The sequence below is a fragment of the Propithecus coquereli genome, unplaced genomic scaffold (assembly GCF_000956105.1).
Source record: "Propithecus coquereli isolate 6110/MARCELLA unplaced genomic scaffold, Pcoq_1.0 Scaffold1, whole genome shotgun sequence".
In the NCBI taxonomy this organism is placed as follows: domain Eukaryota; kingdom Metazoa; phylum Chordata; class Mammalia; order Primates; family Indriidae; genus Propithecus; species Propithecus coquereli.
The window spans coordinates 24,611,800-24,624,776 of NW_012133857.1; the positions used below are offsets into that span (position 1 = coordinate 24,611,800).

The 12,977-nt window shown below is 45.4% G+C and overlaps 1 protein-coding gene across 1 annotated transcript in view; it reads left to right on the forward strand.

The window, feature by feature from the left end:
* The window catches only part of PTPRG (protein tyrosine phosphatase, receptor type, G), a 703,838-nt gene that overhangs the window by 589,505 nt on the left and 101,356 nt on the right, over positions 1-12,977 (forward strand). The window contains exons 9-12 of the mRNA XM_012665722.1: positions 628-812; positions 3,741-3,849; positions 9,842-9,891; positions 11,777-12,560. Of these exons, the coding sequence (XP_012521176.1) occupies positions 628-812; positions 3,741-3,849; positions 9,842-9,891; positions 11,777-12,560 (1,128 nt within the window). The remainder of the gene's footprint in view (positions 1-627; positions 813-3,740; positions 3,850-9,841; positions 9,892-11,776; positions 12,561-12,977) is intronic.

Consider the following 12,977-nt stretch of genomic DNA (forward strand, 5'->3'; position numbering starts at 1 on the left):
CTGGTCTAGAGAAAGTCATCCTTGTTTTGTGTGCCTTTGCTTTAAAATTACCTGAAGTCTCGTTTTAGATTATATTGATTGACAGTCTTGTGTTGGCAATAAAATTTCCTCTCCAGTTTTAGTTAGTTGGAACATTCCTCTGCTGGGTCCAGTGGCCTGGCTTCTTCACTAAGACCGTCGCGGGAAAAAAGGCCAAAGTTGCAGGGCGGCGGGAGGCGGGGAGGGGCGGGCAGTGTTAAAGCATCTTTGGGAGGCAATTGGAGAAATTTGAATCTGGACTACATATGAGATAAAATTATTGAAATGGTGTTTAGCTTCTTAGCTGTGATCATGATATCACGGTTATATAGCAGAATGCCCTACTCTTAGGAGTATTTAGGGGAGAAGTGTCAGAATGTCTGCAACTTGCTTTCAGTGGTTTAGCAGAAAAACAGCTCTGTGTGTGTGTAGAAAGAGAGGGAAAGAGGACAGATGGGGCAAAATGTTAAAAGGAGGATCCAGGTGAAGGGAGCGTGGGTGTTTCCTGTATTACTCTTGCAACTTTTCAAAGTTGCGATCCTTCGGAGCACAGGGTTGAATGGCGTGTGTTGCTGGAAGCCCCCTGAGCTGGGCCGTCTGTGTCTTCAGTCTGCAGCTCCCCCCCCATCCACATGAAGGTGCAGCCTCTGAACCAGACGGCACTGCAGGTGTCCTGGAGCCAGCCGGAGACCATCTACCACCCTCCCATCATGAACTACATGATCTCCTACAGCTGGACCAAGAACGAGGACGAGAAGGAGAAGACGTTCACGAAGGACAGCGACAAAGACTTGGTAAGGCCCCCATCCGAGTCGCGGTGCATGCTGCCCTTGCAGGGATGAGGGGCCTCCTGCTGCACCTCTCTGCCAAGCACTGCACGGCGTGCCAGCTCTGCCTCATCCTGTCCTCACGCTGCCCGCTGAGTGCGGGTGCCACCGTGGGCTGCGCTGCCTGGCATGGCCCCGGGGAGGACGGTGGGTGGAGCCTGCCTGGGCTCCATTCTGACCTTACGCTTACTAGCTGTGTGACCGGGAAAGCCGCATAATTTCTTTGCCTTGGGTCCTTCAAAACTGACTGCTTTTTCTTTCATTATTAACAAGGAGAAAACCTCCATTAGGCCCTTTTCATATTGACAGCGTTATTGTAACCGAATCATACAGATGTTCAACCGCTCCCAGCATATAGTGAGCACTATACAAATATTGACTCTTATTATTATAATTATTCCTCCTATACTACAGCTACCATCACTAATATCCCCACCACCACCAGCTGGCCACTGTCCACACAACTCCTTTTGGTCACATTTGTTCTGCCTTATACATTACCAGTACCTGCTGGGTCCCTGTGGCCGTGTAACTTTTTACCTCTGTCCTCAGACTCTCAGATACTCTACTGTCGGACCCCACTTAGAGCACACATGTCCAAGTCATCTTTTCCTCTTAAAATTTACATAAATGTCTAGCGTCCGACACCCACAAAGGCCCTTCAGAACAGATGTTTGTAGAAGCCATCTTCTCCCCCATAAAAGCAAACCCTCCAACGAGCACTAGTCCTGAAGAGTTTGCCTAGAAACTCGAAGTGACACATTTGGGTTTGAAAGCCTCGCGTTTATTGTTAATCAAAGGAAGGCTTTGGAATAATGAAACCCGTAATTGTATATGCACATGAAAAATGCAATAGCACCAAGTGGGATTCTTAATGACTGTTATCACTTTTTTTTCTTCCAATACAGAATCCTCAGGGCCCATTCAATCAGTTATGGAATAATACTTTTCGTATTTCTTTAGATGAAGATTCTTTTACTTCATTTCCATTTGTATTTTCAATTTCCCCACTAGACATTGTTATCTGGGCCACGTTAGGGAATGGTGAGCTTCATGAAATCAGAGAGGAATCTATTGAAAGGCACCCAAGGTTATGATGTATTTTAACCTTTCTCTTGTCACCACTGAAAGTCCATAAGGGATTTTTCTCTTTCTGAAGTAAAGATGGCTTGCATTAATCAGCAGAAACTATCTAGGCGCTTAGGCGGTTTCTTGTTCTAAGTGGGAAATAATTAAACATGCAAAGATGAATGGATAGCAGCTTGGAGTGAATTCTAATAAATCCCTGCATAGATGGAGTGAAGATTTTGCTCTAAACAGAAGATGGGGTCAGAGGTTTGGGGAACGAGGCATAAATTAGTTTCAGAGAAAGAGATGTAGAGAAAAACATGCTTTGACAGCAAGTTCTGTTTTGCAAGAATTTCTAGGGGTGGTTATTTTCTTTCGGGACACACAAAATTAATTTTCTTAACTCCTCGAACTCAAGAGTGCTGACTTGGTGGCAACAAAGCTATTCTCTAACTTGTGGTTCGCGTGGCCCAGAAACCTAAAAAGTAATACCTAACATTTGAGCAGCGTTTTCTAGCGGGCGCCCTCCTGCACAGCCTGGCCACAAACCTGTGGGGCAGGTGTCATCACCCACCTTTTCCAAAAGAGCTAAATGAGGCTTAAAGCGAAATAACACGAGCCTAATCTACCGCTCTGGCCAGGAAGCCGTTTTTGAGGCAGCAGCTGCAGGTGGGGCCACAATAACATTTTAATACCAGTTCAGAAGTTTTCAATGGCTGTGTCGGGAAAGCCCACTCAGTGGCTAAGCTCACAGAGCTGCTTCTGTGCTCGGCCCAGAATACACGCTTTGATGACAAGACATCGCATCCATTAGGAAGAGTCTTTGAAAATCAGTTGCTTTTGTTTCTTTAGCAAGCAAGTGCTGCCTGCTTCTTAGGTATTTTCTGTTTTCTCATTTTTAAAGCCTATTGGAATGAAACTTTAAGGAATGGGGATCTGGGTTTGGCTGGTGATGTTTGCCCAGGGGTTGGCAAACTTTGTAGAAATTTTTAGGCTTTACAGGTTAAACAGTCTCTGTCATAACTACTCAAGCGAATCCCATTACAGGGTAGAAGCAGCCATAGATGATACATAAACAGCCATGGCTGCGTGCCACTAAAACTTGCTTTATAAAAACAGACGGTGGGCCGGAGCTTGCCGACCCTGTGTTAGACCGTCGGCAGTCTTTCTGTTGCTTGGTGTGGTCTACCCATGAGCAAGGTTTGCCTGGCCTGTGTTGCATAGTTCTCACGAGAACCTTAACAGTTGAAGTTCGCAGAGGCTGAAAGACGTTGAGGAGCTGGCTGAGAGTCACACGGCTAGTGAGTGGTGTGAAGGGCTAGATCTCGTGTCCCCTGCCTGCTAGCCTGGTGTCTTTCCGTGTGTCGTGCCCCACGCTCTCCATAGTCCTTTAGACTGCAAAGGAACAGACATGCAGAGATTTCTCTGTGGATGTTCTAAACTCTACGTGGCTCTGGAGATTCAGTACACTTGACAATTCTAGAAGCTAAGATAAATAATTTATAGTTTATCAGGTACAGTAATTATCACAGAAGTCCAAGCCTTTTGAGTATAAAGAGGGCTGAAGACACATTCTAAGCCATAGTCGAGAATGATGTTATTATGCCTCTTACCCTGAACGTTTCGGTGTTGAAAACAGATTCTTAGGCAAGGTCATAACAACAGGTTCCCAGGCGAGGTCTGAATGGCCTTCCAAAGTGAGCCTGTGTCCGTAGGGAAACATCATTACTGTCAGGCTTTGCCTCGGTACCCAGGTTTGCCTTTAGAATGCAGAGCGTGCGCTGGCCTTCAAAAGCAACTCACCGGCCTGTCTTTCTTCACCTACAGAAAGCCACCATTAGCCACGTCTCACCCGATAGCCTTTACCTGTTCCGAGTCCAGGCCGTGTGTCGGAACGACATGCGCAGCGACTTCAGCCAGACGATGCTCTTTCAAGGTGAGGCTGGTTCCCCCGTCTGTGCCCTGGGCACTTGCTGTGCTTTGTCCTTCTGCCTGCTAAGGTGCTTGGGCAAAAGCACACGAGCCTGGCCTAAGAACCAGTGTAGGACTTTAAACCCCACGCGGAAAGCTGCCGTAATTTAGATTTGTCTTTTAGGCTGGAGGTTTCATAGGCCATAAGAAGAGAGGAAAAGCAAAGCATATTTTTTCTTTGTTTTATTGTTATTTTCCAGCCGTGGAGAGCCAAGTGTTGGGACCTTTCTCTCACCCTTAGCGCTGGGGCTGTGTCAGATCACAAAAATCACCTCCAAGTCGTGTTGTTGAATATCCTCTTTGGATTTCTGACATGATTCAGTTAGCTGTTCTCCCAAGAACTACAGCCCAAAACAGATATGGCTCACCCTTCCGACTTGCAGCCACACAAACGAGCTGCTGCTTGCAGGACCTTCGAGATTCCTGGGGTCTAGATCCACATTCCTGCTGATTTAGGGATTCAAAGAAAGCTCCAGGGACAGAATTAGAGTGAAGCAAATGAGACATCTGCCTTGGTGCAAAATTTAAAGGGGTACCAAAAAACTTAGTGATGAAGAGAGGACATTTTAATGGGATTTTTTTTTTGAAAAGCAAAATCAATGCAAACATTTCAGGAATAAAATATCAGAATTTTAAGTAAAGATACATAGGATATACTCTGTCTTACCCTAACCCTAAATCCTGGTCTTTACTCCAGTATTATTTACAAAAATAGGCAGCCAGCTTGTGGGCCATAATTTGCTGATGTGGTTTTATTAATATGATATATGCAGTTTTATTAATATGATACATGATAAGAACAGCATGGAAGTAGGGACCAGTGGCTCCGCTCTGCCAGTCTGAGGCCCGCCTTGGTCAAGTTCTTTGCTTCTTGGGTCCTCAGTTTCCCCATCCATAAAATGAGAAACGTACACAGCAGGCTAGCAGTTCTTAACCTTTTTGAGTCATAGATCTTAGGAAGGCTTTGGACCTTTTCCCTAGAATTTTGCATACAACTTCAGGGATCCTGCAAGGCGTGTAGGTCGTAGACTATCAGTGTCAGCTGGAAGCCTCATGGGCCGCACCCAGATCAGCTGCATCAGAATCTCGGGGTGAGGGGAGGAATCTGAGTTTTAATGAGGTGGCCCTAGTGGCTGGCTGCATAGTAAGGGGCTCTGCAGTGAGGGCCCCTGGTCTGAGTTCTGGCTGCCACTTAGTGGCCGTACAACTCTGAGAATGCTTCTTAACTTCTTGAAGCTGTCGCTTCCCAATCCAAAAAGTGGTGGTATTAATAGTAACAACCTCACAGGGTCCTCATAGAATGACACGGGGTGACACGTTTTAAGTAATTCGCATAGTGCTAGTTAGCTAGCTACCACCACCACATGTATCCCCTTAGTATTGGGTTTGATATAAAAAAATCATAAATGATGAACCCAGGGTAAGAAGCCCTCCAGCCTAGACTCCCTCCAAGGATCCCTTCTAGCTTGAAAATCTTGCATTTGGTATTTAAATATTCTTTGCTAACGTTCACATTGATGTCATCCTTCCATTTAAACTAATCGAAATTAGTGGGCAGAATGCAGTGGCTCACGCCTGTCAAGCTTACAGTGAGCTATGTCGCTGTACTCCAGCCTGGGTGACAGAGTGAGACCCTGTCTCAGAAGAAAAGGAAGAAAGGAAAAGAAGGAAGGAAAGGAAATAGCATGTCTACATTTTTTCATAAATAAATCACACTTACTCTGTCCACTTTTACCCTGAATATAGTGGTCCCTTTCCCTGTGTCGAGGAAGGACTGCAAGCCAAGGCCAGGTCTGTGCCGGCCGAGAGGAGAGAGAGGGGAGTCCAGACTGGGCGCTTACTGAGGCTGAGGCCCTAGAATTTGGACACATAAATCACGATTAGGCCTCCCATGTGCTCTGACCAAGAGCCCAGAATCCACAGAACTGCCTCACCTGATTAATAGGTTCCTGAGCTCCCTAGCTTCTGCGTGGACTTTGAAAAATTAAATGTTTGTAATATAATGTAATTCAAAAAGGCCCAATGAGCTAATAAATTCAAAGCACAGAATATTTTAAATGTCTGATCATAGCGACCTGCTGAAAATGGCCAGTGTCTCCTTGGTCTACAGACTTTCTTTGCTCAGAGGTGGACATGAGTGTACTCGTTATTTACGTGGGTGTTTATCCCTACTTGTTGATAAAGGGGCAGGATCCTTTATTTACCCCTCATGACAGTGGCTCTAGTTTTTCCCTGTCGCATCCAAGCAGGCAGTGTAAAAAACTAAATCTTAATCAAGGTAAGCAACCTTAACTTTTCTGCTGAGCCAGGGAGGGGTTCATTAGCAATACAGGCCAATGTACAAAACTGATCAACTATGAAGACTTACTTAAGTTTGTAAAAGGGAAAGAAAAAAGGCCTAGAGATTTCCACAGAAGCCTTGTTCAGAATAATTAGGTTTCTCAATAATAAATTTACATCTGGCTTGGGAGCATGAGGAAGCCACATGGAATATTTACCTTATTATAGTAAATATAACGATATTTATGATATCGATGTATTTACCTTACTGTGGTAAATACAATAACAATAATAACAGCAAGCAAGACTTGTAGAGTGGCTCACAGTTACAGAGCATTTTCACATAAATCATTTCATCTGAACCGCACTCCGTGGCAGTTTGTAATGTAGGTGTTATTTTACAAACGAGGAAATGATGTTCGGGGTGCGAGTAACTCGAGAAAAACCACTCGGCTACTAAGCAGAGTTTGGTTTTCGATTGCAAAGCCCAATCGCTCATACACAGCCATGGGTCACCCCAAAGAGTAAATATTACCCAGCACCCAGGTCTTCAACAAAAGGATAAAAAGATCGACGATGAAGTGTTCAAAGCCATTTTGCAATTCCCGACAGTCACAGAAAACAGCATACAAACTTTTTCTTTCAGCCACAAACCCATCCCTGGCAAAGCCCACAAATCCTCTCTGACAACAATTTCAAATAAATAAGTAAATACATAGGAAAGGAACCAATTACATTCAAATCTAGTTGTCAAAATATTTTAAACAAATTTCGGATGTAGTAATATACATGCTTTTTTCATTAAATGACAAGTAGCTTCTCTGTTAGCTACCATGATTTCTGAGTAGTGATGAACATCAGTGATATTCCAAAATAGCTCCAGCAACGATAAGGCAGTATGAAAATATCTGTGATTTCAATCAGAGACAAAGTCGCGGGTCCTGCTAATGCAGCTGGGATCGGATGACTATATTCGATGCAGAAAAAAGTGCACCGTGGCGGTGAGAGCTCAATGAGGACGCTGATGTCAATTTTCCCCATCCCTGAATTCCATTAGGCCCAGGGGCCACAGGTTGAGCACTTCTGATCCGAAAGGTCCCATGGAAACGTCCTAGTCGCCAGGGCTCTAACTGACCCCGGTGGACGTTGCTCAAGACTACTGGAAAGCCGGCAAGCTGCCGCAGTGGCCGTTTAGTTGGTTGGCCTTAATTAGAGCCCTTTTTAAAGGGCAGGTAAAGCAGATCTCTTGGGAACCTTTTTTCCTGTCTTAATGAAGGGAGGTGTGCACACCTGTCTGAGACAGTGAAGTATCGATCCTTGGGCAACTTTATCACGGGAGGCTACATTTAGTCTCGGGCGAGACTCACGCCATTTGCCTCCTCCGCTGCCGCCTTTGACCTGGAATCTAAATGGTTGTATTGACTTGTAGCCCGGCCTGTTCCCCACAGTGTCCCTTTGCACATTTTACTTTCCAGCTATGCAAAATGAATATATCATGAGGCCAAGGTTGCAAACTCCAGTGCCCACGGGACCAGGCAGGGGGCATGTAGAAATGAGGGGAGGGCTTTAAGTGGGAAATTGGAGACCGTGTGCCCACCTGAAGGCGGTGACAGACAATGTTGCCCTACAGGAAGGTGAGCCAAGTTTTGCCAAAACTGTGAGTTTTCAGATAAGCAGGAAATTAGGATTTTTAGATGAAGGCTACTATTTACAACGTTGGTGGAAAACTTGTTTTTTAAAAAAAAAAAACAACAAAGCAGCTTACAGGCCAAACAAAAGTATGTGTAGGTCACTTGCCATTTCTGGTTTAGGTAAAAATCACAGCAGCTACAGGTGTCATTTATTTTGGTAATTAGCATTTTTTGCTGATATTTCGATGCCTTGTATATAGGAGGCAGATTTTCAGTTTATGAAGCATTATTGTTTCTTGAAATACCCACAAAGAAGCAATTTACTATGGTTTTTTAAAAAGTAATATTGTTTGTGGCTGGGCACAGTGGCTCATGCCTATAATCCCAGCACTTTGGGAGGCTGAAGTGGGCCAGGAGTTTGAGCCCAGCCTGGGCAACATAGCAAGACCCATGTCCCTACAAAAAGTTTAAAAATTAGCCAGGTGTGGTAGCATGTGCCTGTAGTCCCAGCTACTCAGGAGGCTGAGGCGGAAGGATCCCTTGAGCCCAGGAGTTTGAGGCTGCAGTGCACTATGATCATACCACTGCACTCCAGCCTGGATGATAGAGTCAGACTCTGTCTCCTAAGTAAATAAATGTGTGTGTGTGTGTACAGACACATACATATATATGATAATACACAAAAGGTGAGGCAGGCAAATAGAGTTAAATTATTATACAGTTCTTACATTTTTACGAAGTAACGAAAGTAATAATTTAAGGTAAATCATAGTAAGTTAAGAATGCATATTAGAATCACTAAAATGATAATACAGGAAATTATGACCAAGAAGATAATAGAGGAGGAATAATAGGATAATATGATTCCATTTAAATGAAGTTCATAAATAGGTAAAACTCTGACAGAGGTCAGAATAGTGGTTTCCTTTGGCCAGGCGCAGTGGCTCGCGCCTGTAATCCTAGCACTCTGGGAGGCCGAGGCGAGTGGATCGTTTGAGCTCAGGAGTTCGAGACCAGCCTGAGCAAGAGCAAGAGCCCGTTTCTACTAAAAAAACAGAAAGAAATTAGCTGGACAACTAAAAATATATAGAAAAAATTGCCGGGCATGGTGGCGCATGCCTGTAGTCCCAGCTACTTGGGAGGCTGAGGCAGGAGGATCGCTTAAGCCCAGGAGTTAGAGGTTACTGTGAGCTAGGCTGATGCCACGGCACTCTAGCCTGGGCAACATAGTGAGACTCTGTCTCAAAAAAAAAAAAAGAAAAAAAGAATAGTGGTTTCCTTTAGGGGTACGAGTGGTTATTGATTGTATGGGGACACAAGCAAACCTTTTTTCCAGCAAGGCACCGGAGAATATTTCTTAATATGGGTAGTAGTTACACAGTGTTTACATATGTAAAATTAATTGAACTGTAGACTTAAATCTTATGCATTTTACTGTTTATAAGTTTTACCTCAATAAAAAAACAATAAAATTTTATTTTTAATTTTAACTAATAGCTTAAGACAGGATCAGCAAACTATAGCCCCCAGGTCAAATCTAGCTCTCTGCATGTTTTTTTATGACTTACAAGCTAAGAAACGTTTTACATTTTTAGATGGTTGAAAAATATCTATAGAGGAATAATATTTTGACATGTGAAAAAAAATTTTGTTTTTTTTGAGACAGAGTCTCACCCTGGCTAGAGTGCCATGGCATCAGCCTAGCTCACAGTAACCTATAACTCCTGGGCTTAAGCGATCGTCCTGCCTCAGCCTCCCAAGTAGCTGGGACTACAGGCACGCGCTACCACACCCAGCTAACTTTTCTGTCTTTAGTAGAAACGAGGTCTCACTCTTGCTCAGGGTGGTCTCGAGCTTCTGAGCTCAAGCAATCCTCTGGCCTCAGCCTCCCAAAATGCTAGGATTATAGGCGTGAGCCACCACACCCGACTTGACTTGTGAAAATGACATGTAATTCAGACCTGTGTCCATAAGTAAAGTTTTGTTTTGATGGAATCACAAAAAAAAAAGTTTTATTGTTTACAATGTAATTTCTTTGTTTCTCAGCTAATACCACTCGAATATTCCAAGGGACCAGAATTGTGAAAACGGGAGTGGTAAGTAGAGAATGGTCAATGGCTTTTGTCACAGCTGGTTGTTAATTTGCATGCAGTTAAAACTGTCACCACCAGGTGGCAGTATAATGTTGTTAAACTGCTCAACGTAACAAGGTTAAAATAGAGAAAAAATTTACATTATTCAAGACTTTATTTTATAATTCAATCCCTTATAATTCAATACCTTATGAAAGGTATAATTCAATACCTTATAAAAACAAGTTGTGCAACAGTGTTAGAGGATTATATTATATAATTTTTTCAAGGTAAAAATCTGCCAGATTTGTAATTATTTATGATCTGTGGGATCAGACAATGCAGGAATACAAAGGAGTTCATCTGTTCCAACTCCTTCATTGGATGTATACTAAAATTCAGAGATTGTCACTTGCCCAAAATTACATGGATCCAAAAATTTCTACAGCCTGAATTAATATCTCTGTTTCCCCATTCTTGGTACAACCAATAATTACAACACTGATCACTCTGGTAGCGATAAAAGTAATAGCCTAAAATTCACTAAGCACTTCCTGGGTTTCAGGCACAGATTATTTTATTTACTCCTCCAGGCAGCCCACAAATTCAGTGTCACCATTATTCCCATTTTATGCATGAGGAAACTGAGGCTCCGTGAGTTAAAGTTATGTGTTCAGCATCACCCAGAAAGAAAATGAGAAATCATCAACTCACAACCAGGCAGTCTGACGTCTCTGTGTCGAGTGCCTTATCTTATGTGGTGTTTGGCATTTCGTAAACCACCCTCAGAACTCAACTTTGCTAGCCTGATTATCCTTAAATTACAAAGTTTTCATAGTAAAAGTTGCTGACGAAGTATGAAACCTAAGTTGTTGTGGTTATTGTTTTGAACTGTATAAATAATGGGATGGACTTCAGGATTCTGTGTACCAGCTTATAAGAACTATTAAGCTGGTATTTTTCCTAAGATACCTTATGTGAATAAAACCCCACATTTGAGCCCCAGCTTAGTGTGGTAGGAAGAATGAGCTGAGGTTTGGACCCAGGCAGCCTGCATTTGCACCCTCCTGGCCATGCACCTGGGCAAACTTCTTAACATCTCTCTACCTTAGTTTCCCTGAGATAAAATGGGGCGACGATCGTGCCTGCCTCCGGGGTAGCATGGAAAGCCCCCCCCACATAGCTGGCACTTGTCAAATGAAACTCTTGTTGTTGATGATGATGCTGTCATCTATGCGGACGTAGATTTTGCCATGGATAAACCCAGAGACTCTGAGAGGTACCGTGACTCTACGGCACCCAACGTGGAGAGGCAGAGATGTAAACCGTGCCCAGAGCTCGCGGCGCAGAGCGTGGCTCCTGCGTCCGAGCTGCCACTGCAGATGTGGGCAGGCCGCCTCCCCCCTGGGCCCACCCGCTTGCTCACTGTAAGATGGTGGAGTGGGACCAGATTCCCCAGGTTCTTCCAGCCCTGAGAGCTGTGTGTTCTCCTCGAGTGTCAGTGATACCCCTGAAATCAAGGGGATCCTGCCTCTGTCACCCCAAGAACAGATGCCCATGTGATGTTGCCAGTGTACTCCTTATTTGCTCTTTGTCTTTAAGCCAACTAACTCACTTTTTTTGCCACTCTACCTCACCTTGAGTAATATGGGTGAAAAGCTGGGTTTGATGTACTGGTTGAATTTCTTTCCTGTACTCAGAGTAATTATAAAACCATTAAAATAAGAGTCGGTCACCCGTGGACCACCTAATGTCAACTTTCACACCATACTTTGGGAAACTCCGTAGAATAAAAGAGTGAAACCCCCGGAGGGTCACAGCCGGGGCCCTGCTCCCAGTGCTAATCACTGACACGTCTCTGCTTTTTCTTCTCCCGCCTCTTCTCCAAATCCCGGATGACCCTTTGCAGCCCACAGTGTCTCCTGCCTCCTCGGCCGACATGGCCCCCATCAGTTCGGGGTCTTCTACCTGGACGTCCTCCGGCATCCCCTTCTCATTTGTTTCCATGGCGACTGGGATGGGCCCCTCCTCCAGCGGCAGCCAGGCGACGGTGGCCTCGGTGGTCACCAGCACGCTCCTCGCTGGCCTGGGGTTTGGTGGCGGTGGCATCTCCTCCTTCCCCAGCACCGTGTGGCCCACGCGCCTGCCCACGGCTGCTGCGGCCAGCAAGCAGGCGGGCAGGCCGGTCCTCGCGACCACAGAAGCCTTGGCTTCTCCGGGGCCAGATGGCGATTCGGCGCCGACCAAGGACAGCGAGGGCGCGGAGGAAGGCGGGGGGAAAGATGAGAAGAGCGAGAGTGAGGACGGCGAGCGGGAGCACGAGGAGGACAGCGAGAAGGACTCCGAGAAGAAGGAGAAGAGCGGGGCGACCCACGCCGCCGAGGAGCAGAGCCAGGCCGAGCCCAGCCCCACAGCCCCCTCTCCCAACAGGACTGCCCAGGATGGGGGGCATCAGACTATACCTGGGCACGAGCCAGACCACACCGCTGTCCCCACAGACCGGCCGGGGGAGAGGAGGGATGCAGACCCAGGCCTGGACCCCGATTCGGTCACCAACACCCAAGTGCCCCCCACAGTCACAGAGGAACAGGACGCAGGGAGCGATCCCAAGAGGCCTCAAACGCCGTCCAGAAAGCCTGTGTCCCGTGGGGACCGATTTTCCGAGGATAGCAGATTTATCACTGTCAATCCAGGTGAGTGGCGCTGGTCTTCACCAAGGTTGCGCACTGCTGTGAACACTCTTACCCTTTTTCTACAAATCAGGAGTGGGGGGTCGAGATTCAGAAAGTGCTTAATATTCTTGGAATCGTATATGTTCCTGATATAAAAGAGGTGCACACAAGAGTGTGTGTGTGTGTGCGTGTTCCTGTTTTATTCTGAGAAGAACTCGTTATCTTTGCTGGAATAAGTCTTTACTTGATATTTGTTTCCTTGCCTCAAAATAACTCCAGGGACTTCAGCTAGGCCATGATATACATGAATGAAAAAGGTATTGATCTTAAGAAGTTAATTCATTAAGAATTCACTCCTGGGCCGGGCATGGTGGCTCACACCTGTAATCCTAGCACTCTGGGAGGCCGAGGCGGGTGGATCGCTCAAGGTCAGGAGTT